This window comes from Agelaius tricolor, unplaced genomic scaffold, assembly GCF_023055355.1.
Source record: "Agelaius tricolor isolate 1412-34295 unplaced genomic scaffold, bAgeTri1.0.p SCAF_8, whole genome shotgun sequence".
Classification (NCBI taxonomy): Eukaryota; Metazoa; Chordata; class Aves; order Passeriformes; family Icteridae; genus Agelaius; species Agelaius tricolor.
In genome coordinates this window covers 36,380,245-36,404,870 of record NW_027269268.1, presented here as the reverse complement: position 1 = coordinate 36,404,870, position 24,626 = coordinate 36,380,245, and the positions used below count along the sequence as shown (strand labels likewise).

At 38.2% G+C, this 24,626-nt stretch overlaps 1 protein-coding gene across 5 annotated transcripts in view; it reads left to right on the top strand.

Moving 5' to 3' along the window:
• Nucleotides 1-24,626, top strand: part of CRACD (capping protein inhibiting regulator of actin dynamics) — a 129,933-nt gene that overhangs the window by 49,197 nt on the left and 56,110 nt on the right. For 3 of the 5 annotated variants that reach the window (XM_071432327.1, XM_071432328.1, XM_071432330.1), the window contains exons 2-3: nt 11,154-11,296; nt 24,209-24,280. In XM_071432327.1, coding sequence (XP_071288428.1) covers nt 24,256-24,280 — 25 coding nt within the window. In that variant the 5' untranslated portion in view covers nt 11,154-11,296; nt 24,209-24,255. Of the gene's footprint in view, nt 1-6,404; nt 6,425-11,153; nt 11,297-24,208; nt 24,281-24,626 lie in introns of those variants that run through there. The other 2 variants (XM_071432329.1, XM_071432331.1) reach the window with 2 other exon arrangements.

Below are 24,626 nucleotides of genomic sequence, written 5' to 3'. Positions count from 1 at the left end.
TGGTGGAGCCTGCAACTGAGCTGATGGTGGGCTTTTCCAGGTTCTCTGAGCTGGAAAAGAGAGAAGCAGAGAAGCTGCGGTCTTGGTTTGTTGTGTTGCTGGAAATGCCTGGTAGACCACACCTGTCCATGGAAATACCACAGCAGTCTTTTTTTCCATCTCCTTTCCTCTCCCTTCAGGGCATGCTACTTGAATGGGTTTTCCTTCAAATTTCTGCCCATTTTGCTACCCTCAACACTTTCTCACCGAGAGAAAGTGAGCAGATTTAAGTGTCTCTGCTAATGGCAGTTGACGTATTTACCTTCTACCATCTCATTGGTAGAGAGATGCCCTTTTAAGGATGTTGATGAAAAGGATGAGAAACATAAAATTGATCCATAGGCTTGTGACAACTTCTTACTGCTGGGATAACAGTTCCAAAAACATGTTGGATGCTTCTCCAACTCAGAGAAAGACTTAATGCTTATCCAGAAGAGTATGCAAACCGTATCATTAGAGCAACAACAGCCTAGAGAATTAAAAGCATAGGAGAGCTTCCTAATCCATACATCTCTTCACATGGAGACAGAGAAGGTTTCCAGGTAAGTGAAAATATCTGCAGGAGTGAAACCTTAATCTGTGTCCCAAAAATGCAAAAGACAAATGGTCACTGCTGTTGTTGTGCTGTACTTTCTCAGCTATCTCTCATTTGCTTAATACATTTTCTGTCTGTCACACTGGAGGTGCTGATGGCACAACCAGCCATACCTGGAAAGGGAGATCTGAACTGCTTTAAAATATCACTGACTTGATAGGATGTGTGGTGTTCACAGCAAACTTAATCCAGGAGATTTTCCTGATAATTTTTTATAATATGGGGATAATTTGTGATTAGAAAAAGCATCCAGTTAGAATCCTTTAAATGCTATGATATAAATCCTATTAATAAGTTCATATTAAAATAAAGAACTCATTTTACACCTGGTTGCTTTTTAAAATGTCCTTTGCATCTAATGTATATTTCTTTTTGTAAGAATAGAGTCTGCAAAAAATGCATTTTCCAATTTGAAAATAAACAGAGTGAAGATCTCTTGCTTCACTTTGCTGGGAGACAGAACAATTTAAGTGAAGGAACATCATGACACCGAATAATAAGCAGCACACATTCATCTTTTCTAGAACTGAAATTGTAGCCCACTACAATTACCAAAAGATAACTTTTGGAATAAGCTTTTAAAATTATTTCTTATTTATTCTGTTGCTTAATTCAACAAAACCACAAATGTCAAACTGGCCTTTTTCAAATGTGTTCCAATATATGCCCCTGAATGGGTGATGTGGGAAAAAAAGACAAAATTTCTAGCAGAGCTGTCATTTCTTTCAAGTCAATATTTGATATTTGAATAGATACTAATTAGTTTTAAGCTGTGTAAAAGGTCTCTTACCCTATTAACTGTTTTATTTAATTCTGCTGACTAAAGCTGGGGAGGTTTTAATTTATATTTTGGTAGAGATCACATTGTGAAATGCAAGTAAAAAATTCTTTGATGTTTGAAGCTTTCTGTAGAATATTGTAAAAACCTGAAGACTGGTAGTGTGTATATGCCTGAGGGGGTGAATATATGTATTTTTGCATGCATATATGTTTTACAGTTTTATGTTTTACTTATTACCAGTAGTAAAAGGTTTAGGAACTTTGCTGCTGATAAGGGGCAGTTCTCAGTGTCAAGTGGAGAGATATTAATGTGCTTTCTGGAAAAGTTATATATTTTATTCATGGAAGTGTTATGGAATTGAAAGAAATATTGTTTCATGGTATTTGGAGTAGGTCATTTCAAGAGGAGAGTAAATTAGAGAGTAATGGTTGAAGTGATTTTTTTACTTCCTTTGAGTCTTTTGATTTTGTCATAGTTTTACAGAACTGTTTTTTCACAAACACCCGTGCAATTTCTCTTTCACTACATGCAGTGCTTTATTAAATGAACACCACAAACATTGAAAGTCCTAAGAAAAAAATTATATATCCTTGTATTTCATAGAAGACTGTCAGACTTTAGTACAGCAAATTATTTCCTTTCCTTATCCATTCCTGTCTCTTGATATTTAGTACATCTCATATTTTATATCTTTAGGATAACCAGAAACAATTAGGGAAACTATCAGTCCTCAGCACTTCATTTTCTACCTTCTCCCTTTTTATATGTGAGGGAGAAAATAGAGAAGGTTACAAGCTCTTCAGGAATGGAACTATTGATTTATCACTAAGTGATATTAATCTCATCTAGACAACTTAGCTTTTTGCATATAGATTTCTTGCAGGGAAAGAGTGCCAAGTGTCGGTGCAATGTCAATTGTTGATTTCCAGGTAACAGCACTACAAGAGAGGAGAGAAGCACAGACCCTTCAGTGCCTAAGCAATGATACATCAGTATGAGAGAAGCAGATGTGAACTTTATGTGACAACAACTGAAACACCTGTCAGGATGAGATACTGGGCTGCCAGTAACCATCAACCACAGTTTCAGAGGCAAATTGTCATATTAGAGCAGACTAGCTGGAACAAACTGGAAAAATACAATACTTCAGTTGCTTGTGTAGCTAGCTGGAAAACAAATTATTATGTGTACAGTAAAGGTAGCTTAGGCCATTTGTCAGGTGAAATCATTGCATGCAGCTGGAACAACACTCAGCTGAGTTCTTTTGCTTTGTTAGCATGATGAAGAAGCCAGTGCAATGCTCCCCCTGTAATTTCTCTCTACACAGAGTTAAAAGTGCAGCATATCAGTCACAGAATTGCTGGCCCCGAAGAATTGTCCAGCATGGATTCATTTGGCTAACTTTTCTAGTCACAACATCTCTTCTGCTCTGCCAAAAACCCCTCACTTTTTCCCCCACAAAAATCTTGCCCTTTGGATTTCTTTCCCTCAGAGATGATGTTTACAACCTCATTGGGAGATCTTGCAGTCACCACGTCCTGTCTCATTTAAATTCTCTTTAAAGGAGTGCTGTCCTCTTGAGGACATTGAGATACCTGTAGTTACTGGAAAAATTTGGAGTAACCGATTTTTTTGTTCTAGGCACTGCAAAAGTCTCTGTCAAATGCCATACCCTTGATCTCACAGGACTTGGATCTGGTACTTTGGATCTGTGATCCTTATTTCATGTAGCAGCAGCTTTACCCATGTGCAAGAGGTGTTTTCCTTGTCTGACTTCATGCCAGCAGCTGCCCTTTTTTCCTGGCTTTTGCCGGCAGCCTTTGCCTCCCGTGTCTTCCATGTGAATGGTTCAGGGAGCAGCTGCAGCCATTGGTGAAAGGTGAAGGATCTGGGCTGAAAGGACAGAGCCCCAAAAAGCTGAGCTCCCCCTGGCATTGTGTGGGGCACAGGGCCCATCCCTTGGTGGGGCTGGCAGAGCTGAGTGTTACTAAGCAGAGTTCTGTTTGTGTGTTTGGCCCCCATCTTCCCCAGGATGGTGCTTCATGCCACAGGTTGGACCTTGGTGGTCTGCATTAACAGCCTTGCATCATTTATCAGCTTAGACACAATTACTATTTTTGTCTTCCTAAAGCCAGCAAGATGTTTTTTACATCTGTTAAATGCTTCACTTCAGGCAAGCCTTGGATGAAACAAAGAGATCAGGCAGGGTTCCCACTCTTAATTATTGAACTGTGACCTCATTTGTCCTCAGAAGCTTCTGCTTTTTGCCACCCATGACCTGTGGGTGGTTGAGACAAACACACAAAGCCTGTCAAGAGGAATCTGCAATGACATCAGGATGGATACTCTTGTGTTCACTGCCCACTGGTGCGTGGCACTGCTGACTAGAAGACTTTTTACCTATACAGAATGTTGGGTTCAAGCTTCTCTAGTTACCCAAAGATGAGGTCACTCTGTTCATTAATGATTTATGATTATATAGTGCATTTCTTCAGAGAGCTTCCAAGGCAGCTGGCAAGTTTATATCTGCATGAGTGAGTGCCTGAAACAAACTGTTAGTGATTTCTCCACAGACTGAGGACCTGGAATAAAATTTCCTTTTCTCTATACTCTTAGGTATGCAGTAGGGTTAGGCACCATTACTCCATGAGGCATTTGCTGCCTGTGCACTTTGTGATATGACATTCCCCAAACAGGCGTTTCTTAGGCTTTTTCATTCCCTTTTTCTTTTTCTTTCAAGTTCATTTGACTGAAGTTTTTTTGGTTTATTTTTACTTTTTAAATAACTTTTACTATGGTACAGCAGGATCCTATTCCACAAACAATTTTACAGCCTCATTTAAGTCAGCCTGTAGCACAGAATTCAATTTGTATCAAGTAATGGAGTGGAAACTGGTCACATAATATTGCAAATAATTTTTCTAGCCATGACTGGAAATAGTGTGGTTATATAGTCAGGAATGACACAAAAGCATAGAACGGTGTTTTGAATTACACATTTAGTGGACAAAAAGTAACCGGATAATTTTGCCATCATAAATTAATCTTGCAGTGTTTGGTGACCTGTATTATCATTTAAAGTACTGAAAAGAAAGAGGCAATGTTTTTTCCCCCTAAGCATTGGAGGTTATACTTGGCACAATAAACAGAGAAGGAAAACCATAGATCTTGCTAGTGAGATAAAGACATGGTAATAGATGATGATTTTGTCTTTCAGAGTGCATTAGGAGCATTTTTAATTAAAGATGCTTGTGGTACTTGAGAAAGAACATGATATGTTATTTTAAAAGAACAAGATTTATTGTGTTTATTGTTTTTAAAAATAAAAAGCTATGTCTTCTTAATGCAGTGTTGCACATAAAGTGTGTGGAAAAGAAACCAAGGCACAGGGAGAGCCTGGGTTTCCATTTATTCCTTGGCAATTTACACCTAAATTCTGCCAGTCTAAGTACAACTGACACACAATAAAGTGCACTTTGATTCCCACTTGTGCAAACTCTGATTGTATTTTGTACTTCTTGGAAACTGAAATAGAGCATGAGAGGTCTTGTGTCCCTATGGCTAAGGACAGGTTGAGGTTAGCCAAGCATGATCAGAGAGCAGGATGGGATGGTCTGACAGAGAAGTTCTCTCTAACACCCTACAACACAGGCAAAGCTTTAATTTGGTTCCTTTCTTTTTCAGCATCAGTGAAGGTAAAAGTGCAGCGTGCCCTGGCTGTGCTGCAGGACTGTGGTACATTGGTCATTGCAAAGATGCACCCACCCTCCTACTGCAGTGCCATGAAGCTCCCCTGAGCCCAAGCGAGTTTCCCCTTTTCCATGCCTTATCTGCAGGGATATCATTCAGGTCAAACAGCCTCATTTACCCGTCTGGATGCCTCTCAGTGTCTTTGATGCAGCTTAGAGGCTGACCTGTGCTAATATAATTAACCTTCCCTGCCCCTGGCTGTGCTGGAGAGAAGAGAGGGAGCACAGAGATGAACAGGGCACAGAGTGGGTGGTCAGTCCTGCAAAATCTGCATTTTTCATATTAAGATCTGACAGGTTTTTCTAACAAGACTATTTCTACCCTGTAGTTTGGGAGATCAAAGCTTCCTTTTTACCCAGTCTTTTGCTTGCATTTGGATTTTATCTCTATAACCTTGACTGGATAGATGAGTTTTTAATGGTGTCAGCATGACCCAGGGAAATTACAATGTCAACAGCAATTGTTCTGCAGGTCTGTTAATCCAGTTTCATCCTATTTACTAATGCTGTTGTTCGGCTTGTGATAAATAGGGTTGCACTTGAAAAAAAAAAAAAATAGGAAAGTTTTCAATTATTTGTTTCCTAATCGTGGGGATCACTTTCCTGGTTTCTTCCCTTCCATTTTCACAGAATCACAGATTGTCTGAGTTTGAGAGGCACCTCTGGAAGCCGTCTGGTTCAACCTGCTCAAGCAGGCTCAGCTAGAGCTTGTTGTCCAGGACTCTGTGCCTTTGGGCTTTGAATATCTCCAAAGGATGGAGATTGCACAACCTCTCTGGGCAACTTGTGTCAGTGTTTCCTGATGTTCAGAGGGACCTCCTGTGTTTCAGTTTCTGCCCATTGCCCCTTGTGCTGTCACTGGATATCACTGGGTAGAGCGAGGTCTTCCTTGCAGCCTTCACATCATTCTGCCTTGTTGCCCTTGTGTGTATTGCTCAGACATACAGGCTTGCAGAACACTGCTGATAGTTAGCTCAGATCTTTTTCAGAGGTTTTTGGTCATTTTTTTTCCCTTCTTTATTTTCTTTCCTGGTTTGCAGCTCAGAAGAGGATTCCTTGCAATGCATGGCTGAAAATAAGGGTGTAAGGAGATCTGGGAGAATTCTCCACTCCCACCTCTGCCACTCCTACCTCTATTGAAAACTGCGAGCAGAACATTTTTACTGCTTGTTTTTTCCATCAAGCAGCTGTATGAATTAACATTATGATATTTTGTGATACCCTGGAGCTCTAGGACACAGTACATATCAATCATCATAGGTAGGCTAAGTTACCAAAGCTCTTTTTATCCCAGAATTCATGTTCTCCTTTTTGAGATATTATTTATTAAACATGATTTTTATATTTTCTGTTATTTTCAGTTCTTTTAATTACTAGTTCTGAATGTTTAGCTTCTTACTTATCTCTCATGAAAACTAGTGAGTTTAATTTTGGCTGAGAAGTGAGCACAAATTTTGCCCACCATGTTTGGGAACTTTTGTCTGTACATAGAGTAAAAACATAATTTGCTACTGTATTTGGAGGGATGGATTGGAAAGGTACATTTGATGGTGTCCTGGTAGCCCCTTTTGACTCCTATATATATTTTGGTTAGGAAATGTGTAACTTGCAGAAACCTAAGAAAGGGCAGGCCAGATGATAACTGCTGGCTTTTTCTTTTTTTTCCCTTTAATGAATTGTGGTGTTGGCAGTGAGGGGATTCATTCCCTTTGAACTGTCCAAACCTCTGATTTTGGGAAGGAAGTAATGATGTAAGTAATAAACTTACTCTGCCATTCTAAAGCTCTGTGTGTATATGTGCACATGTGTGTTTGGGAATTGTGCTGCTGCAGGGGCTGGAGAGACAAACCCAAGTCTGGCACCATGATAAAGTGTTAATCTGATCTAATATGATCTCTGGAGTTTGTTTATTTTCTCAGCTTTGAGCAGTTGTGGATACTAAGGATGCATTATCAAAGACAGCAATCCAAAGTAATGGATTTGTTCCACATGTAACACAGAACAAGCTCAGTATCTGGTACAGAGAAATTAAGGTTTTAGTGGCCACCAAAGAAGTGCCTCAGTGTTCTTGTGGTTTTCAGTTTAATTTAAACCTGAACCTTGATATCAAAATATGCTATAACTTGCTAGTAAAACAGCTTGTAGTATTAACTTCTTTCCTAAGCCTGTCCATGATGAAAGTGTTTTACTGAATTGTACTGCTTTTCCTACTTCATAGAGAGCCTCTCCTATGAGGACAGGCTGAGGGAGCTGGAGCTGTTAAGCCTGGAAAAGAGAAGGCTCCAGGGAGACTTTAGAGCACCTTCCAGTACCTAAAGGTGGCCTGCAAGAGAGCTGGGGGGGACTTTTCACAAGGGCATGTAGTGACAGGACAAGGGGGAATGGCTTTAAGATGAAAGAGGGGAGGTTTAGATTGGATATTGGAAAGAAAGCCTTCACTGTGAAGGAGGTGAGGCATGGAAAGAAGCTGTGGATGCTCCACCCCTGGGAGTGTTCACATCCAGGTTGGATGGGGCTCTGAGCTGCCTGGCCTAGTGGAAGGTGGCCCTGCCCATGGCATCGAGTTGGAACTCAATGATCTTTAGGTCCCTTCTGATCCAAACCATCATAAACCATATGGTTTTAGGATTCATAGCTAACTACTCACTGTAAGCTTTTATCAGTAAGTAGTCTGGAAAACACAAACTGTATGTTTTGACTGATATTCCACATATTTTAACTGTGTACTAAATGCATTAATTTTAGGTGTTATTAAAATTAATTTGAGGATCAAATTTTAAAATGTGCTAGCCCTGTTTCTAGTGCAGAGTGATCTACTGTGTTCTAAAAAAAACATTTAAGTCACAGAGGGTTCTTCTTATTCATGATATGAAACCCTGAGTCATAGTTTTCATTATTTTAACAGGCAGGTATGTCTACATTCTTTTGCTTTTTTCAGGAGTTACTGTTGGTTTTCTCTGTCTGATAATAATTGTATTCTTTAAATCACAGGCTTTCTTTGCATTTAAAAAAATGTTCTATGAGTAATGTTGATTTTATTTACCTGTGATATGCTGAACATATTTCCTTTTGGACTGTTACTCAGAAGCTGAAACTTGTTTTTAGAAGAATGGGGACTTGATAAGCAGAGAGAAAAGATCTAGGGGGTCCTTTAGTGGACAAATATTTGGTAGTTTGCCATGCTTAATTGTCTACTAGTCTTGTGCTGTGTGGTGAAATAGCAACCATGTGGACTAGGTACAAGAACAGCTATTGTCTGAGATACTGAAAATAGACCACGTGATCAATTTACCACTTGTAACTCTAGCCTTACAGTAGCTATTTTCAGGGACTTGCTTTATAATGGCCTTTCTCTGTTCTAAAGTTTTGTGCTATTATTATGTGTTGAGGTAAAGTATAGATTGTGAAAAGATAAAACGCACAATGGAGAGGTCTGTGTTCTCAAAACAAAATCTGAGGCTACTTTTTGTTTCCTGATTTCTATTCTGCTCAGAATTGCATAGGTCTGGCATAATTGCTTCTATCAGGTACTTATTACTGTGAGATACAGTAGTTTTCCCTAAATGTATGGAGAATGTGCATTTGCTTAGCTTTCTGTGTTGGAAATATGTATTTCTGATGCTGCATTCGAATTTATGGCTGCGTTGGAAAAGGAGAGTATAGAATAGTTTCCTGAAATAATCTTTCAGGATCCAAATATTCCATGCTGGCCTGTCTTCAGGAATTTCCTTTTCATTGAAATGTTTCCCAAACCATCTGTCTTCATATCTTCCCCTGGGAATTAAAAGAGTGGTAGTAAATAGAAGGAAGACCTTTTCTGTTTGTCGATTAGTGCCAGGGCATCTCCTTGTATGCATCTTGAGTTTAGTGATTTACACTGACTGTGTTTTAAATTTCTTTTTCTTGCACCTTGAACAATAAAGGTCTGTTTTATACCCAGGAGTTCAAAGTGCTTTGAATTCTGATTTTTGAGAAGAATAAGCTAATTCAGAAGTTGTCCCATTGCTCCCATGCTTCCAGACCTCACCCAGAAGAATGAAAGCTGGCTCTCTATAATGGACTGGTAGATTTACTGTTTCCCTTGGGATGCAGGCAAGGCACCAGACCTGAGGTCTCTCAGTTACAGCAGGATCTTTATTGCTGGTGCATGAACTCCTGGTTTCTGTAATGCCATAGCCACAGCCATAAGCCACTGAGGTGCAGAAAGAGCAGGGAAACCTGTGAAATGAGCACCCTGAGAGATGTTCTCTGCTCTGCCTTTAGCAGCGTGATGTCTGCAGGGCAGGGACACGAGAGGCTGTGTCAGGCATTTCAGGTGCAAGCAGGATTTAAAGCTGTGAACTAACAGAGATCTTTGCACTGCCAGGTGATTACTGGGGGAAGCTTTCTGGTGACAAAGGAAATATATTCCTACCTGTTTTGCCAGAGCCACCTTGACCTGATGCAGGCCACAAACTTTCCATGCTCAAACCATTGCACATCCTATTGTCAATGCTGCATCTTGTGCCCAAAAAAAAAGAGGCTAGTGCTGAGTCTGCATGTAAAAATTAGATTAGAGGTTGATGCGCATATATGAGATTTTAACATCCGAAGTTCCCAGTTACACAAAAGCACCAGTTTGAGTTCTTCAAATTTTGTCATGTGCATTAGGAGTACCTTTATTTATTTATTTATTTATTTATTTTTAGAATTGGTGTGGCAAGCTCAGGATGTTTTCATATTGCTTTTTCATCTCTTGTTCACACCTTCAAGACATTCTGAATATTATGAGTGGTGCAGAGTCAACTGAGTGATAATTTCTCATTTCTCAGCTTAAACAGACTGCTTTGTTCAGGCACCTTTGCTAGCAAAAGTGCAATTCTAGATAATCTGTCTTGGCAGCCTGAGAGCCCTCACCAACATTTAGTCCTTGAACTTCAGCAGTAAAAACTTAATGCTTGCAAGCAGTTTGATTTGATTACCAAGAACCAAATACACACTTACTCTTGTCTTGTCAAATGGGGCATGATTTAGCCTATACCCTAATTACATTATTACAACAAAATACTCTTATTTGTGGCTGCCTAAGGATTTAAGGATGAATGAATATAGCAAATACTATTTAATAACTGGTAAAGTCTAGGAATAGGATAGTTGCTACAAATTCCCTGTCTGATCCTTCTAGTTATATGTAAAAGAAAGCATAGACATCCCTGAAAAGAGTAAAAAAATTGGAGGAAATTTTTGAATACAAGGTCAAAATGGCAAAATTACAGTTAAATTTTTCAAAGTAAAACTGGAAACTAGTGAAACCAGAAGAAAAAAATCTGTTAAAAACCTAGCTGCTTTGTTCAATTTTGCAGGTTGTTTTTACCTGTTTAATTTTTTTCTGTTTTGTAGTGTATTCAAATAGATTACTTAAAGGTTTTTTGCAGTAGATATGTTTTTAATTTAGAAAAAGGCATTTGATCATTTTTTTGCCAGAAAAATAGTTAAAACTTATTTCTACATGCTCTAGTAGAGGAAAAACCAAAGATATTTTAAGCTCACATTTTAGTTTTGAGAAGTTATCATTTTTTCATTTTAAGAGAGTCATATATGGCATTTTTATTTCAGCCAAACTACAGTAAAACCAGTGACATATTTTTCTTGAGATATAATTGATTTAGAACTGCACGGTGTGACTGGAAGGAAAAATAAAAAAGTGCTGCCATTTCACTAGTTAGAAAGAGGAAAGAAAGACCATTTTGTATGAAAGTCTCAGAGGGAAATCCAAAGCTAATGAAAAATTTCTCAGGTTGCAATATCTTTTTTTTCTTTCTTTCTCTTTTGTTTTTTCTTTTTATAATGCAGACATCTCAAACCATTTACAAGAGATGTAGCAGACAGGAATTGCTCAGCGTATAAGCACCCTTATAAGGACATATAGGGAGTGAAAATGCAAAACCATCACTCTTAGGTTTGCCTAGAAAAGTTGAACTAAAGTTCTTTCTTTTCCATTTATACCTAGGCAGTCTGGGAGGAGAATGTTAACCACCGGTCCCTAGCAGCATATCCTGACTTCTGATCACTTGTATTAAAGAAAAGCACCCATTTCAGAGAGAGTGCAAGACTGCGTGGAAGTAGAAAATACCACACCCCACCTTAAAAAAGGTAAGAAAGGTTTTCCTGCTGATGCTTTAACAATGGAAGTGTCTTCATTTAACAATTCATTACATTAAAGGCAGAAGTGAAAACTTAGATAACTGAACCCTAAAATATTCATTTAACCTGCATGTTCTAACTTAGAAAAAAGGATTCTTTTTGTTTTAAAAGGGAGAATGTAACACATGTGTTCCTGAGCTTGAAACTATTTGTTTTGTAGCTTTTGTGTGTATTGTGGAAAAAAAAATAGTATGTAAACCAGAAAACATAATCTTTCATGTAAGGCACAGAAGTCTTTCTTAGCCATGAAAAGTGTTAGGTAGCTTGCAGTGTACCATGCAACTCTCCCTTTGCCAGGACATGCACAGAATGTTTGCAGAATGCTGCTGCTGGGAATTGGTGCTAAGGAGTAGTTCTGCCATTTGTGCTTCTGTTAGAACAAATCTGCACTCTTTCCCTTTCTGCTGGGTTTTGGATTGACTGGTTATTTATAAAATATTTGCAACTCAACTTGCTTAGATGCTTCAGTTCTAAAAAGTATTGGAAGAAGCTGAAAACAGTTAAGACATACCGTACTCTGCATGTTTCCTCTGAAAATGGAGTGGTAGCAACGGAGGATTTTTTCCATTCAGATTTTCTTTGCACACCCCCCCAACCTTTTATTTCTTTTTTTCTGTAGAGAATGTTGAAATTCAGATAATTCCTTTCTATAGCAGCCATTCTGCAACACGGTTCCAGGACAAATCTGTTCATCACATTTGCGAACGCCCTACTCTACAGGACATATCTATAAATTTTGATTTGGAGTCCATCAAACATAGAAATGCTGTCTTTGCTTTTGTACAAAGCAGTATGATTCTGCTGTTTGAAGCTGTTGTGGTTTTAGAGAATCTGTGCTGTCTAATCCATATCACCTGGTAAATTCAAAAGACTATTGGTTACCTAAAAGTCCTTACTTGTGACTGTCTTGCCAAAATGTTTGTTCAGCTGGTGTTTTATGTGGAAAGAGAATGAATGACAAGCAGGTGTCTTTGGCAACTCTTCTGAAATGATCAGCTGAAATACATTGGCTTGCTGCTGAGCAACAAAGGTCCTGTTTTCTTGAGATTGTTATAGTAATGTTGACATTTTCTACCATAAAAATGTTCTACACCTCAGCTGAGGGTACAAATGTATTTGTGACATACCTGTTTGTGAGATGGGTTCTGTTATTGTACTACAGGCAGGGCATGTTCTTATTTCCTCAAAGCAGAAAGGTAAGAAATGTGCCACCACCAATGGGAAATGCTCTTTGAGTACAGGATGCTTCCTACCTGCTCTCTCTAACCTCATATTTCCATGCCATTTTTATGCAAGGATTACAGATTCTGTTACCTTCTGTTTCCTTTGGATAGACCTAATTTTTGCAAGCAACACAGTCTTTTTCAAATAGCATGTTTTATATTTTGCCCAGAAGGATACAATACCCATTGGCTTAAATGACAGATGTTCAAAGAACAGTCTGTAAGCGTGGTCAGGTACAATAGCATGTAGATTGACTAATACAATTTTCATAACTAAAATATGCAAGATATATGTTTCTGTATAGAATTTGCATATAATATTTCTTCCAAGAGAATTAAAGCTACATTTTTTTTCTGACAGTGTACCCAGTGTTCTTTCGTAACCACCCACATATCCTGTTGTTAGAATATTCTGCTTTTTACTGCAGAAAAAGTCCAAACCTTTTTTAGAAAGTAATTTGCAGTTAGTAGAGATTTTGCTTAATCCACGAGATTCTCTGTAAATCATTTGTGAATGTAGTGTTAGTCAAGCTTTGAACAAGTTTATTGAAGGCTAATATTTTGGGTTTTTTCCTAATGCAGACAATTTTTTTCTAGTTCATTCCACCATTTCACATTTTCTAAGCTAAAATGCTCATGGCTGCAGAGTCACATTTACTGGTGATCGTACCCAGCTTTTCCAGAGACTTCAGATTTCCTTTAAGGTATTGTCCATTAAAGCTTTTATTTTTTTCTTTTTTTTTTTTTAATTCTTCAAAACAGTGGAAGAACAGGAAATGTTGTTCTTTTATATGCTATTAAAGTTTTTTTTTTATTTCATTTGTATCATCCAAAGTTTTTCCCCCTTTATTCTGCAATTTCTTGTTCTCCTGTTTTTTGTTTGCCCAATTCACATTTCTTTCTTATAACATGCATACATTTGGTTGTGTCCTTTCAGTCACTTCAGAGGAAGTAAAAATAACAAAGATTTTCTGAAATGAGTCACTGTTGAGTAATTAGCTATGTGAGGAATCTATTTCCTATTTAATGAAGAAGGGGTCCTGCCAGGAAGACAGAGACCTTGTTTTAGTCAATGTTGTTGTAGCATTTGTTCATGATTCATTTTCTAGATTTTTAAACTTCTCTTGTGTTATTCTTGCAATGAGTTTTAGTGATAAGCCTCAACAGGAAAAGTCCCTTGATTTGTGAACCCTCTACATATTAATGTGAACAAATTGGTTGTCTTTTCAAATTTAAAATCACAAAAACAGCCAGGAAGCATCTCCCTGTAAATGGACTTGGACTTCATGCTCTTCTGCAATTCAGCCTTCGCTTGTTTTTGTGCAGAGCATTGTCATGTCCTTGTTCCAGCCCAGTAAGGGAGTGACCCCACACATTTGAGAAATTTGCGTATTCAGTCCATAGTTTGTTCATCTGGTGTCTCTGGCCATGCAGGCCTGGGACCTGGGGTAGAGGAGCTCAGCAGGATGGCTTCATCCTCACACTCTGTGGAAAACTCCTCTACAAAACTCACCTGTGCTTACCGTAGCCACACTTGTCCCCTGTGCTGAACTTAGAAAGAATCAATGCCTTTGTTGCCTCCATGACCTGAGAAGAACAACCAAGAAGATGGCCTGACAGTTGCAGCAATCTGAAATGATGTTCACAGATCCATGGAAAGTATTTTATGATATGCAATTAATTAGCAAGTTAAGCATATCACATCATCTGCAGAACATTGCAGCAGGAGTTGAAAACTGGGGTGGTTACAACCATCTGCTAATTCTTGTAGGGCAACAATTACAGTAAAAATGCTCAAGATTTTGATGATCTGAAACCTTTACTGTAAATATCCAATAATTGTTTCATATACCATTTGGGGAATCTGCTGGTTGGGTGTATTTCTCTCTGTGGCCATCACAAAGGGCATTGGAGGTTATCAGCTTCTGAGTCTAGGCACCTAGTCCTTCTCTTGATAAGAGTTGTGAGATCCATGCATGATGTTTACCAAGCTGGCAACCAATAAGGTTTTGGAGGTTGAGAGATTTGGCTTTTTTAACTATTACTGGCAGGAAAGTAGGAGGGCAGTAAGTAGATCTGTTATAATATGGAAGCTACACCTGACAATGTTGGGATCCTCCAGAGAGCCTGGAGAGACTGAAGCAAAAGGCTCAAGCTCCTTCTGCAGAAATTTGCTCTGAAAGCCAATACCCTCATGCTGAAGAGCAGAGTTATAGTTAATCAACTCCTTTTGAAATAATGGTATGACAGCTCTAAGTAAAATAGCAACAAACAAAAGAACTTGTCATGTGCCATTTTTCATGTTCCTTTATCTTCCCAATATATAACAGAACTGGTTACCTTTTGCATCTGCTCTGTTCCACAAGGAAGCTGCCCAGTATGCAAGAACTTGTCTTGATAATTTTGCAATAGTTTTTTCTGCTTTTACTTCCTTTGGAAAAGATAGATGGTATATTTCTGTTAAAGTCAGAGGAGTATTTCTATCCAGCCTCTAAATGCCTGTATGTTTTTGAATTTTTGTGCATAATACAGAATAAGAGCTTTAGGAAAATGAATATAATATGTTCTAAGGCAGAGCTAATTCTTGTGAAGTGGCTTGATTGCAAGAGTATAGCTTGATTGTAATTAAATCTGTTTTTCTTTTGGTCAGCAAGTTATAATTGGAATTGAAGCCATTTTTCCTAATTAGATTGACTAGTTCTAAGCAAGATTTCCATGTTCACCATAAGTATTCTGGAGCAGTTTATATTTTAAAATGGGGTCCAAACTGTGAAACTTGATGATTCTTGAGTTTTTTACAATGCTTTTGACAAGCCAGTATTTTCAGAAGAAATGTTTGCAAAATTAGGATTAGTTTCTGTTTTGGTTGTTATTTTTGTGATCTTGCTGACAACAATTGACTCAGGTTTAGTAATTCTGTAGACTACATTGTTTTAATCTCTTCTATGCTGAATTCTGAGAGAATATTGATGAAGAGTATGGTAGGAAAAATTATGTGAGGGCAAAAGGTGATTTATGCTTCCTCTACTACTTTTAGAACTGGGTCAATTAAAGGATTCCCTATGGTAATACTTTTTTCATTTGTGCTCCTACATTACAGTTTCAAAGTTCAAATTTGCATCTTAAGGGTACTTAGGAATTCAGGTTCATATGCTTAGGACAGGAAAAATTGACACAAATCCTAATTTGACTTTGCTAACGTGATATATGTGTTTGTGATGTTCTGCCTCAGGCATCTGACAGTGCTTAAATAATCTTAAAAAGTCAGGAAAAGACACTCACATGTTTAATTTTAATATGATTTAGTGCTTTCTTGAGCTGAAAGCTCACTATAACTATGGGTTTCAGTGGCTGACTAGGATGGAGAGAAGTAAAGTTCTTCAGGAAATTCTAAAGAGAAAAGAAACCCAAGTATTTATTGGAGCTAATTATGAAATGTCATGTTAAATGCTGCTATGGCAGTGGTCTCACTATCTGGTCTGTATTCAAGGACTTAAAATTCCCTGTGACCTTCCTCCACTACATCCAAATGAATCTCTCAGCTGAAATGCAGCTCAAAGGCTTAGGCAGCTTTTAAAAAGCTTCTTGGAGATCTGTAATGTTGTGAACTGAGAGTAGACAGAGGTGTCTCCAAGACAAGGTCCTTCTTCAGCTCCATCGTCTTTATCCTTAGGTCAAACGGGAGCTGAACTCTCCTGTCATTGTTGGGTAGTTCCCACTGAGATGATTGATTTTTATTGATAAAGCCCAGGCTAAAACAATACCCCAAAACCACAGTGCTGGTTTGTGTCTTTTGTAGTTTGTATATTGCATGTATTATTGCCTAAAATGAGACTTCTTCCCAAAACCAAAGATTGGTTCTGTAGATGAAGCAAGAGTACAAAAGATACATAACCCACAGGCAAATTTCCCTAGAAAAGCTCTTCAAGGACTTTTAAACTGTTATTTTAATCTGAGTATGTTTTACAAAAGACAAATGCTGTAATTATGTAGTATTTTCAGATCTAAAAGATACAATGTGACATTATAATGCTCCTATGTAATATAGGTAGTAAAAGTATATTTTATTGAGCCTATTAATGTAGTTGTTTATTCTTTGGTGCAATTTAGAGTATGGGAAACATGCAGCTAGATAATGTAGTCTGAAGAAAATAAGCTCTTGCAAATCCTTGTGCTTCTGCAACATTCAGGTAGCTAATACAGTGCTTATAGTTATATATAGTTCAATACTATTAAGCTATCCAATATAGTGTTCATGTATGGCACTATTTGTTTATTGTATTAAATAGAAATGCTATTTATAATTAAAGTGTTTATTAAATAAACATTTAACATTATTAGTTTCCATTTGTGAACAGAGAAAGGGACGCAGACAGTAAGAAGAAAAACATGTCCTGTACAATGTGACTTTCTTATTACAGAGTTCTGCAGTTCCTGGGAGTCTTGGCTTACAGGTCCTTGTTATGAAGTGCAGCTATAATTTTCACATGTTCAAGATTTCTAATGTAATGTAATGACTGTTGTATCCTTACAATGCTGCTACTGCATTGTTCCAAATCAGCCTAAAATGTAAGACACTTTACTGCATGGTGCATGATTTGAAGATAAGGGAAAATTTACCTTGTGTTTGATTTCAAAATCTCAGTGTTGATATAAATGTGTTGTGGTATACTTCTTGTTTCAGTAACATTTGGAAAAAAAAAACCACAAACAAACAAAAAACAAAAACCAAAAACCAAACTCAAACCAAAGACACCCACAAAAAAACATGGCTGCAGCTGAAAGTGATACTAACCAAAATGTTCAGTCTGAGGTACTGGGTACTGATGATTCAGGTACTGTAAAAATAAACTGGGTTTTTAATTGTAAATTAAAGAGACAGAACACATTTTCAGTTTTTTTACAGAGGAAACCTCTTCCTTCCTCATAAATTACTGTAAGGGATCTGCTTATGTCTGAATTTGCTTGTGTCTAAACAATGTAGATCTGACCAGGCTGGTCTTGCAGTTCTTTCTCACTGCAAGTGGGTCACCCAGTGTCTTACATAATCTGGAGCATATCTGAACACTTGGGATAGCAAGACCCAAGTATTTGTATAGGAATTCTAAGAATGGGGTTTTGCAACAGGAACAGATTTAGTGTTTTCTTTCTTACTTTCCTTATCTTTTTTCTTTTCTTTTCCATTATTTCAAGCTGCAGCAATGATCAACTTAATTCTAGTATTTGAACAAGAGAGTCCTAGAAACTGTCTCTAAGAAGCAATACAGTACTCAGTTTATCTTGTCTTCCTCTTTTGAGTGTAGAACTGGTAATTTCATTGGATTTCTGAGTACCTTGTTAAGGTGAATGCACCTGCATTTCATGGATGTGTCCAGTTGTTAATTAAACTCTGTTTAGAAACTTTTCCTGATACTGAATTGAAACTTTCTCTGGCAACATTTTTTCATAGAAAACACTCAGAGACTCCTAAATAACCCTACTCATTTCATTCCTCTGTAGTGTCTCTTCAAAAATTAAAGTTTAGAACTGAAAGACAAAACTATCTTTAAGGATTCAATATGTAATCTTTTCTATTCCCAAACTTATTGGAATTCCTCTGCTAAGGCGTAAAAACAAAGCTGCAATAAGGAAATCTCCAGTGATAGAAATATAGGAAGGAATTATGGAAAACTAGATCATGAACAAAATAACTCTTAGATTTCAGTTCAGGAAGTTGCTTGAGGGTAAATTAAACTGAATTATTCACCTGCGGTTTTGGTGTCTTAGTTTCAGAAATTGTTAATGAAAATAATACCAACTATATATTTTACTTCTGCTGAAATGATTAAATAGGATGCCCTCATAGATACTTGGACTTTTCCAAGGGAACTGGCCCAACTAGTTTAGAGTTTACAGGCCTGAAAATTCATTTTGAAAGACTGTCACGTGAAAATGAAAGGCAATCCTCATCCTCAATAACTTAGTTACTTGTAATTCATATTAAATGCAAAAGGGAAATCCATGTAGCCTTTATGATGTTTAAATGAAGTTGTAAATGGATAAGCCTAAAATTCAGTCCATTGAGGGACTGTAAGAATATGTATGAATGAAGAGATACTGAACTTTCTTATGGGAACCTTAATGCTGAAAAGCATAAAACATTTCCTTAGAAGACTGAAATGCCTCTTAATCTGTAAAGAAACCTGACCTGTGTGAGAACTAGTTACAGAAGCTGAAGTTAACAGTGCTTTCTCTGGCTTTAAAGATTTGTATTTATATTCAATTAGCTAAAAGCTAGATGAACATGATCACCCTAGATTGTTCCACCGATGATATTTATCACATGAGTGCAACAGGAAACACCTGGGCTGTTTGCCTTCCTTAGGAGTGCATGACTGTGTTGGAAGCAGCAGGATGTTTTAATGGTAGAAATTTGGGAAAGACTTTTTGTTTATACTAAAATAGATAGTTGAGTTAATTATGAAATGGGAGTGCTGATTTTTAGATGCTTCCACTAAATGCCAGTTTCTCCTTATGTTTTTAAGCAGCTTGGAAGAACTATGCCAGTTTCTCCTTATGCTTTAAGGAGCTTGGAAGAAATATCCAATGGTAGCTCTTAAAAGTTAAAATACTGCTGAAAGTTTTCCTCATAAAAGTCATCATGCATCATGAACTGCCAGTTTTCCGCTAATTTCATGGCCATGACTTCAGAAGTCCCAAAATCCACTAGGCAGTGATTTTAATCTTTATTTAGGATTCACTTGTAGCTAATATTGTTTAAATCCTCTATGCCTCCTTATTTTCCTCCCCCCTCTCTTCCTTCTGTCAGCCCTTCATCCATTTGCCTTAAAGGCCCATGGTGGATGAGTCAGTGGTTCCAATCTGTATTTGCTTAGATACCAACTCCCTTTTAGGCATAGCATTATCATGCTTTATCTCAGTAGGTAGTCATGCTTTTTGAACAATTTTGACATCTGGAACTTTCTTTTATTAGATGTAGACTGCTGCATTCCTTTCTATATATATAAAAATAAAAAAGACATGATCTCTGGGTATACTTTTTAAAAAAATCCAAGACACAACCCAGTTCTTGGCTGCACAGACATCACCAAACCAATGAATAGACAAACTGGTTTAAGCTTGTGTGGATCCCTCACTTTCTTGTCTATTTCTTGGTTGTTCCTTCATCTGTGGTCACTTGAGCAGGGGTCTCCTTGCCTTCCTGCCTCTCCCCGGTCCTCACCTGCTCTGCACAGCCAGGAAACCTTGAACAGCAGCCCTGCCAGACCTTGTGGCTCTGAATTTTACCTTGTGTGACTTGACAGTTTGGAGGGATGCTAAAAGTATGTCTCTCCCTTGGTAATAGTATGTCTCTCTCCTTGTCTCTCCTAAAGAACAAACTGCAGATATCTGGAATAAAAAAGGCTGAAAAGCCAAAATACCTGATGAGAAGCAGACCTTTCATGCTGCCACCACAGCAACAGCTGAGTGCTCGAGCAGGCACAAGATGTTTCTGAAGCACCCTAAATGCCACTTCTGCTCGATGCTCTGGAGCTGCAACCACATGCCCAGATAAGGGGTGTCTCACTTGGAGACATGGGGAGGGAAGGAACATTTTTCAACCCTTCTTAATTCTCTCTTCATCTGTCAAGCTGGGAGAAAGCTGGAAGGGGAACACATGATGGTATTGTTCAGTGTTAATTCTTTTCTAATTAGCCAGAGCATTGAAAATGCTTCTGTCTCTTTAAAATGATGTGGTATTTTGTGCTGTGGCTACTACCAAACGTGAAGTTGAGTGAACAAAATAACTTCATGTGTGTTGAGGTGTGAGGTGACCTCATTATTCCTAAATCTGTTCCTATTTTGTAGCACTCCTTATTCAGCTCCACTCTTTCAGCTGCTCAAGTGTTTTTATTTCCGCTCTGGTTGTGTAACAGATTTTTTTTGAAATGTCAGAATCACGGCAACATAAGTCGGTTATGTTGAACCGGCAGAAATTTAGCTGCTTGTAGATAAGACAATAATAGAGCAATATTAAACAGGGTTTGTGGCTTAATAAGATAAGAAGCAATATTTAACAGGTTTTACTTTGATGGAATGCTGTTGATTAATGCAAGACATGCTTCATTCCAACTATGGCTTCTGGTAAAGACATTTAAAAAATTATCATTTTGCCTTTGCTTGCACAAAGTCAGCACTTCAGAGAAGTATTGTGTTGAAAACTCTGACAAATGGTATTCCTTGTCTGCCTTCAGAAGGGAGTGTCATGGGGAGTGTTAGTATGCACTCTGCAGTCTGTGCTTGCTCCAGGGCAGAGGTGCACACCTCCAGGGAGGTGCTGCTCCCTTCACCCCTTTATTGCTTTTGCTTTTGCTGAGGACTGTGCTGCTGGAACTGTTCATCTGAAAGTGGAGCACCTGTCCACTCTCAAGGAAACAAAAGTCTTTCTCAAAGCTCACTCAGTGGGCTCCAGGCAGCCTTGCTAGTCATACTTAGCAGAGTTTGTTTGCCATACTTGACAGGTTTTTTATGCTAACTTGAAAGTTTACCATTCAGACCTCCAACATTTAAGGGACACATGAGAAACAAGATTCCAACTCTGCTGCTTGAGAATTCTCTCTCACCTCCTGAGTAGTTCCTGTGGGACACGTTTCTCTAAATATTGCATCCCACCTTTTGTACAATTAACCACTCATTAGAAACTTCCTGGCTCCAGTGGTTTTTGCCTGCTTTCATTCTCTACCAGTCTCTCTTGATTTCTTTTACTAGCTTCAATATTCTTTGCTGACTGCATGTAGCTTTGGAGCGCTTGTGTGAGTTGGTGATCTGTTGGGTTTTTAACAAGCAGGTAAGTTTTCTGACAGAGTGTGCTTCCTGAGTTAAAGGTTTAGTGCCTGTGCCAAATCTGTGCTTGCATTAATAACCTCCATATCTACAACTATATATAACAAGCTTTTATAGATCCCACTGCCTCCATTTCCCATTGCATTAAAAATAAATCAAGATGAAATTTGAAGTAAACTAAGCTGGCAAGAGGATGCAAAAATTTCTGTTTGGCATCGTGCATGGCATTGTTACCAATTCAGGGAAAACTAAGACCTTTTAAATGTCTACTGCATTACATTTTTCAGCTATTAAAACCTATTTTCATGTAAGAAAATTGAAAGAAAATACTTTTTCTCTTTAAGATTTGCGTTGTTTGATTTTGTCACCTCACCTTTTAATCCTCTTTCATTTAATGTTTTGATGTGTAACAAAAGCTTATGTTTCAATTTTCATCTCTGCCTAAACAAAGAAAGGCTGTGACACTGGGAGCAGGTAGTTTGGGTGTGACTGAGATGAAGCTGATATTAGGAAGTTATTAGGGAGAGTAGCTTCTGCCTCTTCATTACCAGATTGTCCACCACTTATTTTCATGCTTGCTCTCTGAGTGATGCTGTTTCCCTGCTGCTGGTACAAAAGGTCCTTGAATAACCTTGTGTGACAATTAAACACTGCTAATTGTCCTCAGCTAGGAGGCTGTTCTGTGGCCATTCATGCACCTCCAAATTTGATGCTAGATTAGGTAGTGCCTCTAGGAGAGGGCCCTCTCAACACCTGTGCTTTTCAGTATTGCAATATTCAACTGTTGGTCCCCAAGTTGAATCTTAGTCATGGGGTTTGAAATGCAAAGGACCTGAATAGCTACAGAGTGTGCTCAGGGCAGTGACCACACCTGAGTCTAGGAAGTGTTTGCTCAGGTACCTGTGTAGCCTTTCTAATGGTCCTGAGCCCTGTTGTAAGCTCTTGTGGTCTTAATCAACCCTGACTTGCTGGATATTTTGGAGGGAGGCTAGATCCAGTGTTGTGCTGCAAGAGGAAGGCTGGGTGAAGTGATTTATTTGCTGAAGAGAGTCTTGGTCGTTCAGCTGCTGGAGTGAAGAAAGTAGCCCTTATAGATGGGTCAAAATGCCATGTATTTTGTCAGACCAGAGCAATTTCATCTTTCTACTCTCCCTTTTTGTTTAAGCTCTTTTTAATTAAAAATTAAATTGGGTGAAAGTCACTCTCTTCGTTTCTGAGAATGTATCATTAGTGAAATAAAATGTGTCCCTAAAGAAAGAAGTTGCCATTATTACACATAAGTCTTGGTATATCTGCCAAAACAAATCTGTATGATATACCTCAGAGGAGAAAGCAACAGGGGGATATTACTCTCAAGCTCTTTATTTTATCTTCTCTCATTTCCAGTTCAATCCCATTTGTTTGTGTTTAGGGGGATTAATCTGTATGTCAGTATTTGCAGTGCTTAGAAAAAAAGGGACTGCTAAGCAGCCTGGGATTCCTCAATGTCTCTCCACAAATACTGTTTTTAATTGACACAGAGGGAAATTTCAGAAATCAGATACTATTAAATGCACTGTGTACAATAGATTAATTAAAATTCCTCTCTGTTGAAGGCTTTATCTTACTTCAAGAGTCTCTGCAATTGATATGAAAATGCCAAGGACCTCTGTTGAAACTAGATGAAAACCAGAAACTTTGGTTTCACATAGAGCAAGCACAATTTTATCTACATCTTAAACTTTATAGGAAACTTTTTGGTCTAAATACTTTTGGGATGTGAAGGCCTAAGCTTAGCAAAGCTAGCAACTTGTTCCTGGCCTTTGGGTAAAACTTTTAAGACATGATTTTGAACACCAAGCAAGATCCGCAAAGGCATCACTGAAACATTAATTTCCTGTAGAGGATTTTACTGCATGATAAGCTACCTGGTTCCCAGGAGATTTGAAAATCACATCTCCCATTTCTCTGCCAAACTACAGATGTGGGAGCATGGCTTCACTGGGTATATTTTCCCTTAAGCCCGGGTTGCTAAGGTCTGTTTGTGGAAGAGTGCCACCTTTGTGGAAGGAACTACTGGAGCCATGGGAAGTTCTACCCTGAGCACAGAGAAGTAGGATTTGGCTCAGCCAGTGTTGACTGAGAACTGCATAATGAAGCTCTTTTAGGATGTATTCAAAACTTTATTGCTTCCTAAGAGGAATTTGCATCATTGTTGCTTCTTTCATGAGAAATAATATAGACTGCTTATGCTTGTCTCCCTTTCATGGTACTATAAGATGCTTCAGGAAATACTGGTGTCTAGCATAAATTTTCTTGGAAAATGCAGCCTCCAGATGTCATGGCAGTTATTGACACTAAACTGTTCTTGTCTAGATAAAAACATGGATAATATAATATCAGGATTTTTCTTACTTTCTAAAAACCACTACTGTTATTCATAGCACGTATAAAGAGTTGCCTAGTAGTCCCAGTTTACCATATTGTCCTTGTGGGAAGGTAATGCTATTTTTGGCTTTGTGGCTGGGGAAGACTGAGCAAAAAGCTGTTGTATAAACTAATGTACCAAATGAAAGATCAGCTGGGAAGTCTTGTCCATCAATCTAAAATCATCTTGGCTGTTGCCAGTTGATATCTCCCTTAGCATTTTCCACAGGGAAAGTGCTAAATAAGAATGAAGTGCTGAAATACATGCCCAGCTTTATTTGTAAGGCTGTTCCTACAGACTTCCTATCACATTACAATATATCCTTCAGAGTTCTCTTTAAAATCACAACAAAAATGCCCAAACAAGTCCTTCTCTTTGGTGATTTCATGGCTTCTGTTTCTTCCTCAGAGAAGACCAAGTCTGAAGTTTCTCTGACTTCGTCTGAAATTGTAGGCATGATCAATTTGTTTAAGAAACCTTGTAAGTACTTGACTGCTGGAGCACATGATGTCCTGTCATTCAAAAGCTCACTGTTAAGTTTCTGTGGCTTAATCTGGAGCACTTCCAGTGGGGAGCTGGCTGAGGGGGGAATGTGCTGTGCTTTTTGTTTTTGAGTAGGAGCTGCTGCTAATGTATGTGCTGCTTTTGTCCATTTTTATGGCAGGTAGAATAAACAGTGTACATGTGAAGCACAGTCAAATTCAAACCAGAGAGGTTATTCTGGTTAATGCTTTTGCCCTGAGGAATGACTTGGGGATTTCTGCTCCACTGTGGGAAACTTTACTCCTCCATTTGTGTTATGTCAGATGCTGTGCTTTACCATGCC